Source organism: Nicotiana tomentosiformis, chromosome 4, assembly GCF_000390325.3.
Source record: "Nicotiana tomentosiformis chromosome 4, ASM39032v3, whole genome shotgun sequence".
In the NCBI taxonomy this organism is placed as follows: Eukaryota; Viridiplantae; Streptophyta; class Magnoliopsida; order Solanales; family Solanaceae; genus Nicotiana; species Nicotiana tomentosiformis.
Genome location: NC_090815.1, coordinates 119,016,784 through 119,039,273, shown reverse-complemented (window position 1 = coordinate 119,039,273; position 22,490 = coordinate 119,016,784). Strand labels below are relative to the sequence as shown.

The 22,490-nt window shown below is 36.0% G+C and overlaps 2 protein-coding genes and 1 non-coding gene across 7 annotated transcripts; 2 read left to right on the top strand and 1 right to left on the bottom strand.

Annotated features, from left to right (window-relative positions):
• The first annotated feature begins 1,188 nt into the window (after positions 1-1,188).
• LOC104118072 (protein TIC 22, chloroplastic) lies at positions 1,189-6,167 on the top strand. 4 transcript variants are annotated; one of them, XM_033661776.2, is made up of 9 exons: positions 1,189-1,657; positions 1,923-1,985; positions 2,951-3,025; positions 3,551-3,601; positions 3,795-3,854; positions 3,966-4,028; positions 4,899-4,934; positions 5,685-5,855; positions 5,950-6,167. In XM_033661776.2, the coding sequence occupies exons 1-8, from the start codon at positions 1,238-1,240 to the stop codon at positions 5,775-5,777; spliced, it is 861 nt and encodes a 286-aa protein (XP_033517667.1). In that variant the 5' UTR covers positions 1,189-1,237; the 3' UTR covers positions 5,778-5,855; positions 5,950-6,167. The 4 variants fall into 4 exon arrangements, with proteins under 4 accessions (XP_033517667.1, XP_033517666.1, XP_033517669.1 ...); XM_033661775.2 differs by having other exon boundaries at positions 5,946-6,167; XM_033661778.2 differs by having other exon boundaries at positions 5,685-5,865.
• A 1,970-nt stretch (positions 6,168-8,137) lies between these two features.
• Positions 8,138-12,217, top strand: LOC104118071 (UDP-glucuronate:xylan alpha-glucuronosyltransferase 2). 2 transcript variants are annotated; one of them, XM_009629246.4, is made up of 4 exons: positions 8,138-8,430; positions 8,974-9,616; positions 10,956-11,363; positions 11,491-12,217. In XM_009629246.4, the coding sequence occupies exons 1-4, from the start codon at positions 8,260-8,262 to the stop codon at positions 12,015-12,017; spliced, it is 1,749 nt and encodes a 582-aa protein (XP_009627541.1). In that variant the 5' UTR covers positions 8,138-8,259; the 3' UTR covers positions 12,018-12,217. The 2 variants fall into 2 exon arrangements, with proteins under 2 accessions (XP_009627541.1, XP_009627542.1); XM_009629247.4 differs by having other exon boundaries at positions 8,143-8,435.
• Positions 9,890-9,962, bottom strand: TRNAR-CCU (transfer RNA arginine (anticodon CCU)). The gene has a single exon. It is a non-coding gene; the product is annotated as a tRNA-Arg (tRNA).
• Positions 12,218-22,490: the final 10,273 nt, after the last annotated feature.

Sequence of the window (22,490 nt, the reverse complement as noted above, 5' to 3'; positions counted from 1 at the left end):
CATACATGGAGTTTTATTTAGGGGAACGTGGTTTTAAAAGTCAAAATGACCGGTTGAGTCATTACATAAATAGATCGAACGCAGTTAAACAAAGTCATGCCAATATAGTAAAAGTTTTACGAACAATTGAACAATCATAACGTAATGCCAACTAGATAGAATTTATGAATAATTAATAATATGGTAGAATAAATATAATATAAAATCTACCAATCCAATAAAAATTCTCTAACAACCAATAAATGTGTGTGGGATCAAGGGTCATTTTTTAAATATTTTCATAAACGAAGACAATATTTAAATATCAGCGCCCATATAGCCTTATAGAACTATTCGCAGTTACCCAAGTAGAAATATTGGGATCTTTACACAAATGGCCAGCGATATTCATTGTTGATTCTTTTCTAGCCATATACATAGTTTATATATTGATTATACATATTTAAACACATATAATACAAAAATTATGCATATATTATACCTCTACCAGCTATTTTTAGTTTAAGCGATTGGGTGGATAACTAGTTGGGTTAATTCTTCAAATATTGGGTGAAATTCAGAAATAGCCAGATTTACAAGTGGTAATTAAAAAATAGCCACAATTTCAAAAGTAATCGAAATTTAGCCACTTTTTATGTAAAGATAAATCTGAATGAAAATATTGTTCAAAATCCGGAAAATATTTCAGTATAATATACTGGACTTGCAACATAGTATACTGGACTTTTAACATAATATACTGGAGTTCCAGTATAATATACTGGACTTCCAGCATAATATACTGGAGTTCCAGTATAATATACTGGTCCGGCATAATATGCTGGAAGTTCATACACAAGTGCTCCAATCTCCAATATATTATGCTGGAACTTTCCGTGTGTTGGAGTTCCATCATAATATGCTGGAAGTTCAGATACAGATGCATCAATCTCCAGTATATTGTGCTGAAATTTTATGTGTTGCAGCAAAATATTAGCTATTTTTTAATTACCAGTTCAAAAACTGGTTAGCCCGTGCTATTTTCACTCAAATATTTTTGCTAACTAATGTCTAAGATACTCAATCCCCAAAGCCTGACTCAGCCCAGTGGACAAACAATAATGGGTTTTTGGAGATGGGTTATGTAGATCCAACGACAGCTGGACTTAATGATAAACCCAGGTAGAACTGAAGCCCAAACTTGAAATATGAAAGCCTTCTTCTCCGAATTCCGTTCCCCCCTTCTCACTGAACAACAATGGAGTCCAAACCCTCAATCGGATTCGGACCCTCCAGTAGTCCTCTGCTCTCTCTTTCCACCTTCGTCCACCAACACTGGTCCCGACTCGGTGCCGAACTCGCCACTCGTTTCGACGAAGCCAAACGGCTGACTTCAAAATTCGCCGCCGACTTTATTCCGCCGCCGCCGCCGCCGCTGCCGGCATCGCATTCTTATCCTCTATCTCTTCCATTCGCCTCTGTGTCGCAGCGTCAAGATAAGGTCACTAAAAACGCTGGTTTGAGCTCAGACTATGTGGCTAAGACACTAATTGGAACATCTGTATACACTGTTAGCAATTCTAACAATGAATTCGTGCTCATTTCGGACCCTAACGGTGCTAAATCAATCGGATTATTGTGCTTCCGTCAAGAGGATGCCGAGGCATTTCTCGCTCAGGTTCACTTCATATTTTGTTCATTCTATAGACTTCTTGTTAACTTCATATTGTTTAGCATTGGAAGATTGCCTTTAAGTTATGTAGTAATATTTAGTAGTATTAGAATGTAATAGAGCGGGATAGATACATAAGATAGCAGACCTGATTATGCTGAGCTTATTAGTTTGCGATTTTGAGGTGTAGTTTTGGATAATTGATATAGAAATTATCGTTAGACAATGGAAGGTTAGTTTTGCGGAGAAATAAACTGCGAGGTTTTTTCAGGTACGGTTGCGGAAGGGGGAAGTTAGAGGTGGAGCTAAGGTAGTTCCACTGACACTTGATCAGGTGAATGTTTTTGTACTTTTGCTTTAAATTTTTCTTTCCAATATATACTATCTGCTTTTGGTATTTTTATAGGCACTTTTTACAAGTTCGTAGGTTCAATAGACAAAGATAGCATACTTTATGCGTGGATTACTTTATAGAGAATGCCTTTTTATTGTGTAAAGTTTGAACTTTAGCAAAATATGAGGACTCTGAGAATGTGGTAATATGTATGGTATTAGTGATGAACAAATATTTGTGTCTAGTGCTCATCAAGATTGATTGGTGAAAGTGATGATATAGTTATATGTATATATTGAATCTTGTTCTGTGCTTATTTGAGATTTTCTTCTTGCAAGAATGGGTACAAAATTTGATGGTTTTTAAATTGTGTATTAGTCAAAAAAGAATCGGATTCGAATATAGATACCGATCCTAACTTGTTTGGGATTGACATATAGCTGATTGATTGAGTCAAAACAGACCCTGCATCCTATTTTGCAATAGGCAAAAATTTTCAAAGGTGTCCCTTGAGTCAAGGCTCAGTTAGATTACCTGGCCTCCACAGGGTTAACAATTTCATTGAGCCATTTCCCTTTACCTTTCTGTTTAGTGATTTGTTCACATTTTTACATCTTTAAGATAAGGCGTTTGCATTGTCAGACATTTCATATCTTGTATTCATAAGGGAAAAAGATCATATCATACACTTTTTTGTGCCTCAGACTTATGATTAGGCCCATTTAATATCTCTTCTTCAGTTATTAAACTAAAAAGGAAAAATTGAAGCCTAATTTATGAATGGAAGACATTTTTAATCTCTACTTAACAGGTCCAGTTACATTAAGTAATCTATTGCAACTAGTTGCAGTTATCTGTATGTCCAAGAATTTCTTATTTTGTTTTTCCATTTCTTAGAGGTGTTACTAGACACTAGTATCATATTTTGATTGGTTACACCTACTTGGTTCTGTGTCAACTTGCAGGTTTATATGTTGAAGGTTGAAGGAATCGCATTTCGATTTTTGCCAGATCCTGTTCAAGTTCAGAATGCAATAGAGGTTGTTATCCTCATTGGTCTTACTTAAATTTTGGGTCTGGGATCCTTGTAGTTTTCTCTGAATTCAGTAGTATTGCATAGGGTTCCTGTTCCGGTTGTGCAAGTGAAGTTATACTATATATTCATCTACATGTAATAATTTTAAGTGAAAGTACGCTGGCATGTAGTTTTGACTAATGAACAGATGCAGTAAAATTGATTGCAGCCCACCAATTCTGAATGTCACTGACCTGCCCTTGCCTTTTTTTTTTTTGCTGATAAACTTAAGATTTCCAAAATGGAGGTCCTCCCAAGATATGAACTCGGGTTACTGACATGCCTTGTACGTAGGCTCTTGCTCGCTAGCCTAGCAGATTTTGATTCTAGCGATGCATAGATTACTAATGGCTTCACGTCCACTGCCACCTGATCTCTGTCTCCTTCTCCTCCTCTTAACAAGGAAAAAATCTCTTTTTCATAAACATGTTCATTTTAATGTGTGCTTAATAAATCTGTTCATTTTAACATTGACTTTTTACTGTGACAGTTAAAAGCTTCTGATGTAAAGACTGGATTTGATGGAGTCCCTGTTTTCCAGGTACCATATAAACTTCTTTGCCAACTATATGCTAGAAAACCTATGAGAATTATATACTCAGCCTGTGTATTTTTTAGAATTACGAACTTCACTCACTGCAAAGTTTCTTATGGAAAATTTATATATTGAGGGAGGACTGTACTGAATATGGTTAAACTCCACTTAATTCTTTAGATTTTTTTATCTCCTGCAGTCTGACCTCCTAGTTGTGAAAAAAAGAAACAGGCGATACTGTCCAATATACTTTCGAAAGGTATGTTGGTTTAGCATCTTGAAATGTAGAATGTAATTATATCTTGTACAGTCAGAAGATATAAAAAAATTTCATGATGGTTATCAATTGAATTCATTTGTTGGTATACAGGAAGATATAGAAAAGGAATTATCGTCAAGGGCATCTAGAGGAGGTGCTTCTCAGCACATTATGGTATCATAATCACTCTTTCTATTTGCTTTCCAATAGGGCATGCAGATAGTTTTAGAATGTTCAAAAATTGTAAAAGGTGAATGTAGAATGTCTTTGAGATTTTTAAATAAGTTTCTTGGAGTAAATTTTATTGGCATAATCTTTCTTTTATCAAGCTTAGCATTGTCTGAATCTCCAAAGATGCTTTTTTAATAATTATGCATAGTTTGTTTCATTCCCTGCACTGTTCACTTCCATAAGTGTGTTCTTTTTCTTTTGTTTTTTTTGGGGGGTTTTTTTTTGGGGGGGGGGGGGGGGTATGTTGCTTCCATAATGTCTTTCACTTTTTTCGTTTGAGGCATGCTGGTAGAAGTAAAATTGCTGGAAAATTCTTTCCAAACTAAAGGTGTGGAGAGGATTTTTAAATTTGAGTTCACATGCAACAAGTTCCATTTGGAGAGCATAACATATTAAATTTAGCATGCAATGGAGAGGATTAACAGTTGAAAGTCCTATTTTTAAAGTAGTTACTTGAAATATAGAGCTACGTTTCCCTAGTTATTTATAACGTTAATATAAAATCTCCTACATCAGTTATGAGAAGGAAATGGAGCTAATAACCCTGAAAGAGGTTTGATGAATGCGAAGGACATTAACATTGTGCTGTTTAAAAATCCTCTCTATGTAACTAAGCTATCAAAAGAACAGTGTTCCTGTTCTTTTCTAAAGATTCCTATTGGACTTACTATCTCAGGCTTGTCCATGAAAGGCCTATGTTTGCTGGCTTTTCTGCATTCGTCAAGTTTTTTGTTGTTTGATCTGCCATTGTTAATTAACAAGGCACTATAGCAGCTAACATTAACTACTAGTATTCTTTTTCCTCATTAACAGGTGGGGAGTTTGGAAGACGTCCTTAAAAAAATGGAGGTAGGTGCTTGGACATTTTATATGTTGTTAGGATTTAATATTTTAAAAGGTTTATTATACTTTGAATTATTTGTCTCCTTGCTTCTGTTTGCACCAATAACATTTGTTCTCGCACTACACACCTTGTAATGATGAACTTTCGCACCATTGAGTTCAGATAATTGATGTCATATTGATCAATCAATTACGTCTCCCCCAGAAACTTGTTGGGGAACCAATATGATAATTATTGATTTCAGAAAAAGAAAGTAACATGACTAATCTACCAGAATACATGACTAATCTACCAGCTTCAACCCCCCTCCCATTCTTTTCTGAAGAAATGAAGATAATACCAAAAATTAAATGCTGCAGTCTATACTGTCAAAAGATGTTTGCACATTGTTAAATTTGTTCCTTGCTGGAAATTGTAAGGAAGAATTGGAGAATAAAAACACAGGCATCATTTCTCAATCTTTATGCTCTTTCTTATTGTTTGATTGTTTTAAGTTTATGTTGAGTTTGGTACTGGGCCAATATGGTTCTGGGGAAAGGGACACACGTGCAGGAGGGGTAAATTATAAGGGATGAAGCTGATCCTCAAAATTTAAATTTCAAATGGTCTATAGATGAAATATTCTGTGAGTTAAAATCTTAAAGATTTTTTATTCTATCCTTTGTTAAAGCAAAAACAACACCATTCTAACATGGTACCCTCCTCCCCTCCCTTGTCGTTTACTTCTCTTAGCTTCTCTGTATTTCCCGTGGCAGATAAGTCAGAGACATTCTGGCTGGGAGGACCTTATTTTTATTCCTCCAGGCAAAAGCCATTCACAGCACATTCAAGATGTCGCAAAAGCATGAATTTCTTGGAACCGACTTCTGTTGGAAACAAATCAAAATAGAGGCAGGTGCACTTGGTCGACCAGAAAATTCTAAATAGTTAAGCTCCGTATGCTTTCTCCCTCTGACTTGTTTTATCAACTTTTCATGGGTTTCTAGAAGCAATTACTAATTTCTTGATATGCTCAGGTAGTGCTGGGATAGCTTAAAGATACACGAAGGATCAAGTCTTGCTTGAAAATTTAATGAGGGAACAACTAACATGTATACATAAAAAGTCAATGAGTTGGTAACTAGAGGCATAATTTACTCGGTGTCATATGTACATTGCACTGTTTAAATTGTTGAATTATGTTTTGCTCTTGTGCTATAACTTCTATCAGATTTACGATGTCAACTTTTTTTTGGTAATATGTCCATTATTTCATTCTCTTCCAGTAATTCCATTGGATGCCGATTGATTAGGAGATCATTATTATCTAATTGTTGTACGTTACTCAATCTCAAATGACAGTGCCTAGTCATTTTACATTATCCCAGGATGCTTTGCACACTTTCACCCACCTTTTTTTTTCATTTTGAGAGAACGAGAAAAATATGGACCTTTTTATGGTACCCTGAGTTGGGGACGAAAATATGTATAGACGTGTACTCATAGGTTTCAGTAAAATTATATCTAAAAACCACTAGCTGTACAACCAATTATATAGTTGAGCACGCTGATTTATACATAAACTGTTTTTGCACCCTCTAACTGCTCCTCGAAGGTTGAAAGACAAGAACCAACTGCTGGCGCTGATGGAGTAAAGATAAATGAAAGGTCTCTTCTGAATTTATATAATATGTAATGAACAAGGGCAAAAATGAACAATTTGATGAATGTACCGGCTTTCTTTGCATTTAAGGTTACTTTTGGACCAGAGCTGACGACAAGTGTCATCAAGAGATGTCGCGGCTAACAATTGGACTCTTGTTTTCTTTTCATTCATTTTGGTCAGTCCTTTTTTAACCTTTTCAATACTTCTCTCCGGAAAAAAGTTTTTGTGATAATTGTGTTGTCAGAAGCCTTTTGAAACGGAAAACATTATGTGATGCAGTCAAAATGTCTTTGCAACTTTTTGGTTTGTCAAAAAGAACTACAATGGTTGCTTTTTAATTCTAAATTCTAAAAAACAGTGATATTGAAAAACCTCTAGAAACCAGAGGGATATTAATAGTATTATTTACTTCAAAGAGAAGAGAAAGTTCGACTCATCCGCAACTAAGTTCCTTCAATTAATATAGTTTATAATGTTGTTAACAACCTAGTTTTGATCATTTCCTTTCTTGTTAAAATAGGAAAAGGAGGATGATAACAAGGGTGAGCTGGGTATTAGTTCCAATATTTGGTGCCCCGTTATGTGATAATAATCATTGAAAGGGTTGACAATTTGACATTGAGTACAACAATGATTTTCTATCGTAATATCTCTAGTTTGGTCGACATGGCAATCTTTTGTTTTGGTAAGGAGTGGTTATCCCCACCTAAAGCCTATTAAATTCATTTGTTCAGGACGATCATTTTTTTTATTTAAAAAAAAAAAATACAGAATATAGAATATTAGTTGTCGAAATGTGTATAAAATCAAGTATTGGTGCGACCTTGCGATTTCGTAACGGCTAAAAGCGACATTTGCTTGTTCATAGGACATTGACAGGGCAGCTAAACAAGTTGTTGGCAGACGCCTCTCCTTTTAGCTATAAGTTTTCCAAATATTTCAAATCGTGGATTTTCAAAAACAAGTTATTTATAATAATTGTCTTCTCAAGCTAACAATATTTACTGCCAGCGGCAAACCTATATGAAAAGATAACAAGAATATTTATCTTGTATGCACCGACGATATTGTAATTACATTTTAACCTTTATAACAGATAATTGCCTATTTTTTAGATTACTAATCTCGTTTTTTATGAGTAGTTATCTTTTTAGGTGATTCGATTAATGTATAAATAGAAAGTAAACTCAACCATTAAAGGAGGGTAATGCTTGCCCTTCCCTTAAAGAAAAGCAAATTGACTATACGGTCATTATCACCTCGGTGTCTTGGCGATTAAGGGATGGGTATTTGAGGAAAATTATACGACAGCTTTTTTACAAGATGAAGAATAAAAGGAACAACACTTAAAACATATGGCAAACAATTAAAATTCCTTAATTTAGTCCGACCCTTATAGTGATCTCCAAGGGAAGGAAATCTAAAAAGACAAAGAAACAACACTTGGAGCTTTTCTAGTAGTTCTAATTACTTATCCCCTAATCTTTTCATAATTAGGCAACCTCTCTGTCTCTAACAACTGCTGCCAAATCCCTTTTAAATATATGTTAATCACTCCAAATTAACTTATATACTACTAGTTTTTACTTGCTCACTACAATTATTAGCTAGAGAGAGTGAGAGTGTACATTTTATATAGCATAGGAACTAGAACTCTGGTTTCTACACTTGGGGTTTTTCTTGAAATGATGATTATGAAGTTCCTTCCTTCTAAAGCATTGATCATCAAAATCAACTTAGTTTTCTTGGCTTGCTTCTTAGTTGCATATGGTGCGCTTCTTCTCCGGCCATCAACTTCTGTTTACCACGAATATGCAGCATCCCTTGTATGTTCATTGCGCGAATGCCATCATAAGGTAAGGTGAGCTTTTTTTTTCCTTCTGTTTATTTTCTTTTTTCGGTCAACAACAATAATAACAAACCCGGTATAGTCCTACAAAGTGAGGTCCGTAGAGGGTAATATATACGCATACCTTACCCCCTACCTTGAAGTAGAAAGGTTGTTTCCGATAGACCCTCGGCTCAAGGATTTTTTTCAGTTCGAGAACGGATAAATCAAGATTTATCTATTTGGAAAGAGAAAAATCCATGAGGCATTTATGCTTTGTTATATACCTGGAGTAACATGATCAATAAGGATTCATATAACCAACCCAACTTGTTTGGGCATGAGGCATATTTATCGTTTGTTATAAGTTACACCGTAACGATTTTAGTTACAATATAAGTTTAGTTTAACATGCAATAGCATGTTAGTTCACATTTTTACCGGATCACTATTAATGCTTATCATAAAAATTTTCTGTAATTACCTTATAAGTTACTACTTTATTATGTAAAAAAAGATTTACATTGTCACTGCATGGAACTTAAAGTTCTTTTTTTCTTGATCTGAATAGGGTGAAGGTGGGATAAAGATGAAAGCAGTGCTAGAAGAAAGGTTGGTAGTGAATGAGGCAAAGGCAGAGAAGAAGATGGTGAAGCGCGAAAAGCCAAGTTTCTTGAATGAAATGGGGAGAGGAATGAAAATAGGAATGGTGAATATGGAAGGGGAAGATATTAGTGAATGGAAAGTTCACGGACAGATAATAAAAGTAAAATTCGAGAAAGTTTCAAAATTGTTAGAATGGAAAGAGTTATTTCCAGAATGGATAGATGAAGAGGAAGAAATGGATGGAACTGAATGTCCAGAAATACCCATGCCAGATTTTAATAGCTATAGTTATATGGACATGATAGTAGTGAAATTGCCATGCAAATATCCAGAAGAAGGGTGGGGAAGAGATGTTTATAGGCTACAAGTTAATCTTGTGGCAGCAAATTTGGCTGTGAAAAGAGGAAAAAAGGGTTGGAATAATGGGAATAGGATGAAAGTTGTGTTCTTGAGTAAGTGTAGGCCAATGGTGGAGATGTTTAGATGTGATGAGTTAAAGCAAAGGGAAGGGAATTGGTGGTATTATGAGCCAGATATGGATAAATTGACGCAAAAAGTTTCATTGCCAATTGGTTCTTGTAAATTGGCTTTGCCTCTCTGGGGAAAAGGTACGTAAAAATTTCAAATTTTACTTGCTTTCATTTCCAAGTCTTTAATGTCTTCTTTTCTTGATCTTGTTGATGTTAGAAGTTGGTTGTAAATGGAAAAAGCATACGGTTAAATCATTATACATTATGTTTCCGACAATTAAAATAAGGACCTGCAAAACAGTTCTCTAAAAGAGTTTAAATTTTATACGGGTTAAAAATGTTTACAGTATCAAGTTTTATATGGTAATTACGGAAAAAAGGTATTAGGATGTTTCAAATCTAAAATTAAAACGCGCCAGGTAGGGGTCGAACCTACGACTTTCTGCTTAGGAAACAGACGCTCTATCCACTGAGCTACAGGCGCCCTTTTGAAAGGCGCAGTACTACGACTTTATAATATTGGTTTACTCCCTCCCTTTTACTTTATGTGGCAACATTTTTTTTTGTCCGTTCTAAAAAACGAATGAAACCTTTCTAATTTTGGTAATAATTCAACTTTAATTTAAACTTTTTATTTTATCATTAATAAGATTTATAGCCACATAAATATCTATGATTTGTTATAGATCACAAATTTCAAAAAATTTTATTTCTTTGTTAAATTTCGTGTCTATTCAAACTTTGCCACATAAAATGAAATTGAGGGAGCAATATTATTACATATTTTTTTCCCTTCACCTAGTTGTAATAATATTCTTACATTTCTTGGCAAGGTGATGAGACTACTAATATTGTTGACAACTAACTTGGCAAAGTTGATTTTGAGAGTTTGGTGCCAAAAGGAGGTTGAAAAGCATTATCCTGTTATTCAGTAAAATGTTTGGTAGGTTTAGAGAAATTAAGTATCTACTTGCATGTAGAAATACAAAATAGGCAGAAGTGTATTATGACAATTACACGACAGTGAAATAAATTACTCCATAATTTTTCTTCATACAAACTAAAGTCAACAAAAATAAGATTACCTTGCTCTCTTCACCTAATCAAGAAGCTAATAATACAGATTGATTGAACGTAAGATGCAAACTCAAATATTTAAGTGCACATGCTGGAGCTTTCAATTACTTCACTATCCTCCAATATTAATTTAATAATGATTTTTTAAAGTTTCCATACTGTATCGATAAAAAAAACATGTAGTGTCATTGTACAACTCCCTATCCTATAACTTCATTAATTGAATATATATTATGACTACTCCTACGTTGTGACAGTTGATAATAACTAGCATTGACAGTGTATAGATTTTTTACGGTAAAATTTAATTTGTTATAGCTAATCAGCTTGTGAATTTTTTTACGTTAGTGCATAAAACAGGATTTTCTTTACAAAATATTTGACAAACATTTGATTCCAGAAATCAACGAGGTCTATGATATTTCCAACATTGAAAGCAGTACAAAAATATCAAGAAGAGAAGCCTACGCCACAGTTCTCCATTCCTCAGAAACATACGTTTGTGGTGCCATTACCTTAGCTCAGAGTCTTCTCCGAACCGGAACCAAACGTGACCTTATCCTTCTTCTGGACCGGAGTATCTCCAAGCCCAAACGAGCCGCCCTCATTAAAGCCGGCTGGAAACTCCGGTTTATCAAGAGGATTAGAAACCCTAAAGCTGAGAAAAACACGTACAATGAATACAATTACAGCAAGTTCAGGTTATGGCAACTCACTGACTATGAAAAGATCATCTTTATTGATGCCGACATCATCGTTCAGCGTAACATCGACCTTCTGTTTCATTTTCCTCAAATGACAGCTACAGGTAATACTTACAGTCTTCGGCTCGATATATATATATATATATATATATGTAAATAATCAATATTCTTAGATATATGTATATATTGGATTGTTCATCCATAAATATTAAATCTTGAATCTATCTGCAGGTAATGATGCGTCAATCTTCAATTCAGGAATAATGGTGATCGAGCCATCAAATTGCACGTTCAACATGTTCATGCAACGTACAAAGGAGATTATATCGTATAACGGAGGTGATCAGGGTTTCCTAAATGAAGTATACGTATGGTGGCATAGGTTGCCTCGAAGGGTTAATTTCTTAAAGAATTTTTGGTCAAATAATTCTAACGAGGTCAGTGTTAAGAACCAACTATTCGGGGCAGATCCTCCAAAAGTGTACGCTATACATTATCTAGGGTTAAAGCCATGGGTTTGTTACAGGGACTACGATTGTAACTGGGATATAGGAGATCAACGTGTTTATGCTAGCGATGTCGCGCATAAGACATGGTGGAAACTCCATGACTCCATGGATGAGAGCTTACAGAAATGTTGTAAGTTGACAAAGCAGAGGAAAATTGAGTTAGAATGGGATAGGAACTTGGCTGGAAAAATGGGATTTAAAGATGAACATTGGAGGATTAATGTTACTGATCCTAGAAAATTCACTTGATTTTTCTGATCGTTTTCCCATTAAATTTTCTTTTCAGTTTTTTTCCCTTAAGACTTTGACAGTTATACTACTGCAGTAGTACTTTTGCACAGAGAATTTATGAACATGGCCTTTACACTATTTATTCATGTGTATAAAGGATACTTGTACTCCATTTTTGGAACATGAAAAATAGCTAGTATATCTCCCTTATTTCCTTCCGTTATGTACATTTTCTAAATGAAGTTAAACTCACGGTAATGTAGTAATATTTAATGTTATTATTTCTTCATATACTTCAAGGAATTCGTCACATTATCAGAGTGTGTTTCTCTCAACTTATACCCCATTCTTTCCTAATTTATATAACACTCGTTATCGAAAGGTCAAATATTTGACACAGTACCATTATGAATGTTATCATCATATGCAATTTATATACTTTTAAAAATTCAAATTTATTTAATTCTTCAATTTTCAAAGTACTTTGATTTGATATCTTTTAATTTGCATCAATAACTTCTCAACAATTAAGTCTTAACTTTATCTGTCTATCACATCAAATAGTACTCTCGTATAAAATGGGTCAGAATATTTATAACCATTTTAAGTAAGATGGGACTATTGAAATGTTATAAGGAAGATTACAAACCTTAGTGAAGTAAGACTTATTCCTATTGAATGACCACTTTAAGAAACTGTTTACACTGATCAGTTGGACTCGAGTTTCAAAATGGTATCATCGAACTTGTTTAATCTTTAAAGAAATTATGTGACACATGACTCATCATTGAAAAATGATTATGTACATGCCTAGTGTGGCCTCCAACTAGTGCATTTTCTTGTTCCCAACTACAACAATTCAAACTATAAACAAATCAAATATATTAAATTAAATTACATATGACAGATAAATACTTTAAAAAAAGACATGAACTTCCTATGGATGGGTTGCTATATTTAATTATTACTAGCATAAGCAACGTAGTGTAACTGATAAACTTTGAGGTCAAAGGAAAATGCAATTTTTCGCTCAGGAAAAAAATGCCTTTATTTAATAGGTGGCTTTGATTTTTTTTACCTTAGATTGTGAATTTTGCGTTAGCTAAAAGGTTTAATTGTTAGATAGATTAGTTTCAATGTTAGATGAAAAGCAAAGACCGTGTGATCAATCTTTGTTGTTGGGTAGAAGAAAAAGTAAAATTAGCTAAATGATTAGGGTGAAGGCCAAGGCATGCGATAATGAAAGAGTTGAAAACAAAAAAAGTATTAGTTGAGCAAACTAATTTTTAGGTGCACCTAACAAGTGCAAACAAATTGTTTAACATACATTACAATTCAGCTAACATAATTAATATATTTATTTTTTGTATGAGAAAATATTAACAGAAACTTTTGAAGAAGCTTCCAAGAGTGCAATCTGAGATGCTGTCGGCTATATATTTAAATTCTCAACAAAAAAACAACTTCTGCATTTTCAGTATTTTAACTAAATATTTGTGAAAATTTTAACTATCATTTATTTTACTATCATTTCCTCGGTCAATTTTATCTTACTATATCACTAGCTAGGTGAGCGGTCGTTTTTAAGAGACAGTAAAATCAATTATATTTGTAAATCCAATTATATTAAGGTCATGTTATATGCGGCTATTATTTCAAAATTTTGTCGGTCTAAATGGGCATTCCATAGTTTTCATTTGATATGACGATTTTTTATTGGATGCAAAATGTGAGAAAGAAAATACATTCTTGAAAGGTAAGCTAAAGATGTACTAAATAATATATCCAAGTTACCTTTAAAATCTTGTTGCTTCAATATCTCATGTCATTGGTATAAAAGCCTATAACTAAGGTCGAAATGAGAATACTAAAATAAAAATATTTAAATATAAAAAAGGTATATTTGTTCATCAGACACTTCCCCAGAAAACTTCTAAAAATAAAAATAAAATTCAAGAAATTGTCAAACACCGTCCAAATTGGACACTTGAAGTCTTGAACTTGCAAAACAAGTAGCTAAGATGAGACTTTAGCGGGAAAAAAAATAAAATACTCTGGAGTGATCTTTTTAGGACCAACATTTAAATTTTGACCCCGTTAAGAAATGTCTTGGTAAAATATCCTCCGATTAGAATTTTGAAGCACGTTCGTCAAAATTTTGATAAGCGATCCTGACAATTATTGAATTTGAAGCACTCAGCCACAATTCTGAAATTTTTTGGTAATCCATCAGGATTATTTGTGACAAAATCCTGATGATTACCAGATTTTTTCAGCATTGTGACTGAAAATTCCGATGATCGTTAAGTTTTTTACACAAATTCTGACAATCATCATAGCTTGTTGAAATTCTGGCAAACGTAATATAAAATATGGTGTGCGGCTATTTTTCAAAACTTCTGTTACTGGTATTAAAAAATTAACAGTGGCACAAAAGTATCCTTGTCATTCTCCTTAACTTTCTCTAACTAGGCCTTTAATGTACTCTAATCAAATGTTAGAGTAGGGGTGGCAAAACTAACTCAAACTCATTTGACTCGTCCAACCCGTCCAAGTTTTAATGGGTTCGGGCTAGAACAGTTTTAAAGATGGGCTGTTTTGGGCTAGTCCAAGTTAACCCATCAACAATCACCAATCAGCCTCTGCAACACAGTTTACAAAACTATCACTAAAATTATTGTTAATAGAATCCATCATTTTCTTACACACTTAATCAGTCCCAACAAATGCAGCTTCCTTATAGGAAGGCAAACTGTTGATAATGCCATCATCGTCCAAGAAGTCATCCACTCATTTCAAAATATGTCATGTTACATGGGCAATATGATGCTCAAGCTAGACCTTGAAAAAGCTTTTGATAGACTCGAATGGTCCTTTATCCACAAATCCCTCCATAATTTAGGTTTCCCCACCACCCTCATTAACCTTATCATGAACTGTATCTCCTTTGCTTCCATTTCCATCATGATAAATGGCAAGCCCACAAAATTTTTCGAACCATCGAGAGGCATACGTCAAGGAGACCCCCTCTCCCCCTATATTTTCATAATTTGTATGCAATCTCTGACTCACCTAATTGATCAGGCCACCCTCAACAGAGACTGGACATAAGTTAAAATCAGTAGATCGGGACCACCAATTTCACTCCTATTATTTGCTGACGACCTTATCTTATTCTCTCGAGCTGATATACAAAATGCCACCACGATTATTAATATCTTCAACTCTTTGCACTTTCAGTCGGGTCAAAAAATAAACTTCTCCAAATCAAAAATTTTCTTCTCCAAAAATATTTCCATGAACATCCACGCAGTTTTAACAAATGCGCTAAACATTTGCTCATCTACAAATTTTGGCAAATACCTTAGCTTTTATCTTTCATCCCACTTCCCTAAAGGTAGGGATTACCAATTCATTCTTGATAAAATGAACAACAAGCTGACAGGTTGGAAAGCTAAGCTATTAAATCTAGCGGGCAACAAGCTAACGGGTTAGAAGTGCCACGATCCAAAATTCAACTAGTCGTGATGGCACCTAACCCAACCCGTCAGGTAAGCCAATTAACAACTATCCAATTTAAATGAGATTTATTAAGAAAAGAAATAAAAATACAACTGCTTTATATAAGTATTTTTCAAGGACTGGTAGTACAAATCATGAGCTTCTAAGATTTAAAATTTACAAGGCTGATATTAAATAAAGTCCATCGTCTGTTTGAACTATACAAGAACATATTAAAATTCTAAAGCTACCAAGATCAAGAGGCAGCTATGATCGGAATGCTGGTATATCTTCAAATCCATCTCCCGCCGTGCACAACAACATCAACATCTATCATCTGCACGCAAGGTGCAGAAGTGTAGTATGAGTACAACCGACCCCATGTACTCAATAAGTAACAAACCTAACCTTAGGTTGAAAGTAGTGACGAGTTGGGACAAAGGTCAGAGTCCAACTCCAATAACCAACAACAGTTCATAATAATATAATAAAGATGGTACAAGAAATAACTCAATAAATAAATGCTCAGCTCGTATACAATTCCGGAAAATAAATATTTTCTTTTCAAGTATAACAGCAAAACTCAAATCTTTTGCCGAAATCACCGAAAGTATGAGTAAGTCTGAAATCTGTGATTTTTCTCAATAAAAAACTTTAACGACAGATAAGAAATTCCATTATCAGATGGCATGAGGAAAAATACTTCTCTATGCCTACATATCAAGTATGCATGTCTAATGCAATGCAGCATAATGATGAACTCATGTACTCACACTCTCAGAGAACTCAATCTCACTGTCTCGCATTTCCACTCCTCATGCTCAATATTCAACACACTCAGCCACTCGGCACTATACAGGGCAGATTCGGCCCAAATATAAATGACAACTCGCGCACAGCCACTCAATACTGTATATGGTCAATCCAACCCAGGGAAGATCCATCCCAAATAGATATATATGATAACTGGCATGTAGTCACTCAATACTGTATAGGGCCAATCCAGCCTAGGGAAGATCCATCCTTCAGTATAAATAATTAGGCAAGATCCATGCCCAGGGAAGATCCATCCCTCAATATAATATCACTGCGCTAACTGTGGGTGTACAGACTCCAGAGGGGCTTCTTCAGCCCAAGCTCTATAATAAGCCGAATCCAGACATAAATCAATAAAACATGATGAGACGTGCAGCCCGATCCCATAAATAACACTCATAATCAGGCCTTCGGCCTCATTCAATCATCAATCTCTCCAAGCTCTCGGGATCACAATATCATGAAACTAGCCCAAAATGATGATATGATGTATCAATAAATAGCAACAGAGACTAAGATATGATATGCAATGAATGAACATGACTGGGTACGAAATTACAATTTAAACATATAACTCGACAGCAGAATTTACCTCAATGGGTCCCAATAATACTAGCATTTGCCTAAGCGTGATTTCTAACATGAGTCACAGCTCAGTTTCTTTAACACATGAAAAAAACACATGGAAAATACAAGTCAATTGGCTACACAGCTCTACGGAATCGACCGAGTATCAATTTCTACGGTGCACACCCACACGCCCGTCACCTAGCACGTGCGTAACCTTCAAAAAAATCACATAACACGTATAATGAGGGTTCATACCCTCAGCTCCAAGTTTAGAAGTGTTACTTACCTCGAATAAGCCAAATCCAATACCAAGCAAGCCGAGCGATGCTCCAAAAATTCCATCTCGTGCGTACCGACCGCCGAACGGCTCGAAACTAGCCAAAAGCAACTCAAATACATCAATTAATGCCTAAGGAACTAATTCCAAATGATAAAGGTCGAATTCTTAATCAAAATCCCAAAATCGGCCAAAACGTCAAACCCGTGCCCGCACCTCGGAACCCGACAAAACTCACAAAATCTGACAACCCATTCAATTACGAGTCCAACCATACTAGTTTCACCCAAATCCAACTCTGAATTGATGTTCAAAACTAAAAAACTCACTATATGAAACTTTAGACTCAAACCCCCAATTTCTCTTTAAAATTCATAGTCAAATTACTTAAAAAGAAGATAGAATCACGAAATAAAATCACGAGTGAGTCAAGAATACTTACCCCAAGTCACACGGTGAATTTCCTCTCCAAAGTCCCCCAAACCGTGCTCCAAAATCTCAAAATGAGAATAAAATGACCAATCCTCGAAAATATAGCTTCTGCCCAGCGATTATTGCATTTGCGATCCAAATTTCTGCTTCTACGGAATCGCACATGCGGCCCAATCTTCGCTTATGTGAACAAACCAAACTCAGCAGCCATCGCTTCTGCAGAACTCCACTTCGCACCTACACGCCCGCAGATGCGGCTCTGCCATCGCACCTGCGCCATACCTCGGCCCTGCAACCCAAGGCACTGCTTCCGTGCTTCCGCAGGTGCGACCCATTTCTCGCATCTGCGGAACCCTGATCCCAGCCCGCTTCCGCTCCCGCGACTCCTTTGTCGCTTTTGCGACCATCGCACCTGCGCAAATAGCTCTGCAGGTGCGGTCACACCAGAAGCCCAGCCACACCATCCTAGCAAAAAATGATCCAAACGAACCGAACCTTGTCCGAAACTCCTCCGAGCCACTCGGGACCCCGTCCAAATATACCAACAAGTCCCTTAACATGATACAGACCTACTCGAGGCCTCAAATCACATATAACAATATCGAAATAATGAATCGCATCTCTGATCAAACTTAATGAACTCTTGAACTTTCAACTTCCAAAGCTCGTGCCGATGCATATCAAATCAACTCGGAATGAACTCAAATTTTGCATACAAGTCCCAAATGACATAACGAAGCTATTACAATTCCCGGAACCACAATCCGAATCTGATATCATCAAAGTCAACTCCCGGTCAAACTTATGAACTTTCCAAATCTTCAAATTTTCTACTTTTGCCAATTAGCGCCGAATCCTTCTAGAAATATCCAAATGAAAATCTGGGAATATGCCCAAGTCCAAAATCACCATCCGGACTTAACAGAGCCCTTAAAGCTTCATTCCGGGGTCAAGTTCATAGAAGTCAAACTTGGTCAATTCTTCTAACTTAAAAGCTTAAATCATGAAATTCATTCTTCCAAATCGATTCCGATTAACCCCAAAAAACCAAAACCGATGATTCACACAAGTCATAATACATCATACGAAGCTACTCATGCCCTCAAACTATCGAGCGAAGTGAAAATGCTCGAAACGACCGGTCGGGTCGTTACATCCTCCCTCACTTAAACATACGTTCGTCCTCGAACGTGCCAAGAGTTGTTCCAAAAGCCATCAAACCGCCATGTATCCTTACCATGCACATACCCCGGGGGTGATCCCACATCACCCAGTTGTATATAGTCCTGACAACGTAACATAACTGAAGATCATTACTTCAACCTTAGCCCGTAAACTAAAGAATCCAATTTTCAACATCCGGAATTTATTATAAGATCTGAATCTCGCATTTACACACTGCATAGGTGTGAACAAGCTGTATCAAGCCATAACCATAACCCAAAATGCAATCACATGATATGCCACATAACTCAAATACTCATAGCAATAATTTTTGACCACAATAACTGCTCGAAGCAAACCCGGTACCGGTAATAAACCTCATATCAAATAAAACATCGTTCTAAAATCTTCGTACACTACCAATGATGGAAGAAACACGCAGAAACTCATAACTACTTATCAGATCAACAAGCCATGGAGCTCCCTCTCCTTCGACAAGAACTATAACTAATGTTTAAGACGAACAACAACATTATCCTTCCAAATATACCGCAATCAGATCCGATAGCACCCATTCTAGGTCCAACGACCTCATCTTATCAAATACAAGATACTATAATGACATGCCACACGAATACTACCCATAGCCACAAACCGTGCAATCCGTGCACCAATGCACAACAACACAAATGTACTCAAACATAGAAAATGACTCCAATGAGAGAACCATCCTGCAAGCTCAACAAGTACCACCACAACGGCAATACTACAAACCCATCTTACAAAGTAGAACTAAGACATACAAATCTAACGCAAAGGATAATATCCCGATATAACCCAGCTGCAATGCGTGTCCCCATCCAGACACTGGTCCATATGGAATACCTCAAGCCACCATGCTCAAAATCAACTACACGCAATTCGACATCAAATACATGAAGTATATGACCATAACCACGAAGGAACCAATAACATAATAGCACAGTCTAGAAAGAACATAACCAAATGCGCAATCAATCATTCAACACTCTCATAACCATCTCGCTCAGATCCCGCTAAAAGACCCAAACAGAACCGCACCATGTGTGCGTATAACTAACAAATCACAATCTCTCGTAGCATAGAGGAGTAACACATAGATTATATTAGAACACGAATAAGCTCAACTATAATCGAAGGACACATCCCTCAAAAATAGCAGTACGGAGTCAACCAATCCGACCCGTAGTAGAATACACATCCTCATTGGGCCTACCAATGGACCCCAAATCAACTTTGGTCACCCACAAATAGATAAATCACCCTCCAAAAGTCCACAATGACCTAATTATAACATATACTATCATCTGGCTAGCTTTGGCCACAACTTCACAACCCATAACCACGAAACAGTCTCCAAATTCATAAAACAAACTAATCACCATATCTGCTCCCAACTCCCTTGCCCGAATGACTAACACATCTCCTATACATGATCATCCCACTAGGAATACTTTCATAATTCTTTCGTTCCACATAGCAAAATCTGAATATCAACAGTCAATCAACCAAGCGTGTACCGCAATACCAATGAAGCATCCGTAAATCAACACCTAGTGTGCCTTCTGAAATGCGCACCTTTCTCAGGAATTAACAAGTAGTTATAACATCCATCTAAACATCAAAAATCGTCCAAACCGTTTAAGAATTTATGATCTCCCTTCCAAACTGACCGTGACCTTGCACATGCAAATCTCAATCCCACACAACACACCACAGCTATCATGCCATTGTCGCACCCTATTTTCTCATGAAAGCGGGTTTCAACGTATGACAACTCTTTTAAATGGATATTAAAGAGAAGAGTCATCACCTAATGATTTAAGGTGCGTTAGGAAACCTATTTGCAAATAATATTGTTTTAACTAGTCAACTCCACCAAAGATCGGGTAAGGGCTCAAGTTACCTCAAAGAGAAGGTGTTAGGTACTCTTCGAGGTCCATAACTGTGGGTCCGAACCGAAATTCAAACTATGTGGATTATATGATTAAACTAGGCGAACACATAAAGAAAGATATGAAAGTTGAAAGTCCTATTATAGCATAAACCAGCGAAGGAAAAATAAACTATATGAATAATTGGTACAGATTTAAGGATCACTAAGGATTACAAAAGCGTCGATCTATATTTAGTGATTCAATCCTTTAGCAAGCATGTACGGGAAAGGGGGGGGGTAAGTTTTTTAGCCTAAAGGATCACCCCGTGCAACATAAATAATACTTCACAACTCCTTTTAGGTAGGAGTTGCTCATATTATTCAGCGGGCACAACTATCATCTCCTGCTACCCAATTACTATGTTGAAATTATTTACTTAAAAGCGCTCTAATTTAATTCTAAGTCGTGCCCTATATGTGCACTACCCGTCCCATGCCTATGGTCCAGGAGGCTTTGGACCTACTATTTAGGTGGTTCTAGACTTTACCTAGGTTTCTAAAAATGATAAAACTAGTCGCATATTCAAACAAGTAGGACTACACATAATAGCAACGAGTGGCTCATGTTAGCCTCCACATATAGCAACAAAGGCACACAAACCGATTTTAAATTATGCAGTGAAGAGTCATGAGCAAATTTAGAATTAAGATGTATGAAAGTCGTTTAAACTTATAGGCATGGCTTCTATGTGACTACATGGCTTAGTAAAATCTCATGGGCAGTGCTGCTACTTAGATTATCAAAATTATAGATGATAAGTGTTATTAAAGTCTATAGACATGATCTCTATGTGGTACGCGCCTGGGCAGTGAAGACATTGGAAAAAAAGTCAGAATTACTCATTTTGATCCTATTGGTATGTTTTCTAAGCGAGTAGCAATATCCTATAGGCATGCTCTCTTGTAGTTGATATTCGAACACAGATTCGTCATGCTTATTCCTATATACATGTTATCTAGGAGGGCAGTATGACAAGAACAGGAATTCAAACGAAAGAGAATGAAATTGCAAGGGTCATAGGTACTTACCCCTTACTAATTGACAAATGAATAAACAAAGAATAATTTTAGCAATATCTCGAACGTCAGTAGCAGAACGAACAGTAGAACCCCAAAATCTCAGCACGTCAGAGTTCCCAAGGGTTTTAGATGAATCCCAGGCAGTGCTTGCACTGAGAAAGGTCGAATAATCGAATTCCGGTGGCCTTGGCTTTCAACCGGCCAAGAGTTTAAGTTTCAGAATAGTGTAAGGCGAGAATAAGAAAGACAATAGTAGTTTTTTAGCGATTAGAGTTCGTTAAAGGGGAAATTGGGGAGGGGTTTATATAGTAATAAAGATCAACACACAAAATAAGGAAATATAGTCAATCAAACACAAATAAGGAAAGAGAAGCATGCAAAATCACTTAGAATCAATTTAGGAGAAAATTGGGCAAACCCTAGTTCAAAAGGAGAACACGGATGTTTGAAATATCACTGAATCAGACCCATATATCCTAATAGTGAGTGTATCCAGACGAAATATCATCTAATTCTCAAAAGTTGAAGGCGATGGCACTTGATTTAGGAGATCGGTACTTGCCAAAAATGGGGCAAGTACCATGTAATACTATAGTCTTGTAAGAAACAACGAGATATTGCATAGAAGGTAAGGGAATCATGGATAGATTCCATTTTGGGGTCGAAATTGGAGAAGATTCGGAGATATGGTGGCTAGGGTTTCTTAGAGACGAAGAGAGTAGAGAGGATTTAGGGG

Bases quoted from the DNA above. Each gene is read 5' to 3' on its own strand.
- LOC104118072 (XM_033661776.2), top strand. From the start codon at position 1,238: ATGGAGTCCAAACCCTCAATCGGATTCGGACCCTCCAGTAGTCCTCTG. The intron at 1,986-2,950 runs GTGAATGTTTTT...GTCAACTTGCAG, and splicing joins TTCCACTGACACTTGATCAG to GTTTATATGTTGAAGGTTGA. The intron at 4,935-5,684 runs GTAGGTGCTTGG...TTCCCGTGGCAG, and splicing joins ACGTCCTTAAAAAAATGGAG to ATAAGTCAGAGACATTCTGG.
- LOC104118071 (XM_009629246.4), top strand. From the start codon at position 8,260: ATGATGATTATGAAGTTCCTTCCTTCTAAAGCATTGATCATCAAAATC. The intron at 8,431-8,973 runs GTAAGGTGAGCT...TGATCTGAATAG, and splicing joins TGCGCGAATGCCATCATAAG to GGTGAAGGTGGGATAAAGAT. The intron at 9,617-10,955 runs GTACGTAAAAAT...ATTTGATTCCAG, and splicing joins TTTGCCTCTCTGGGGAAAAG to AAATCAACGAGGTCTATGAT.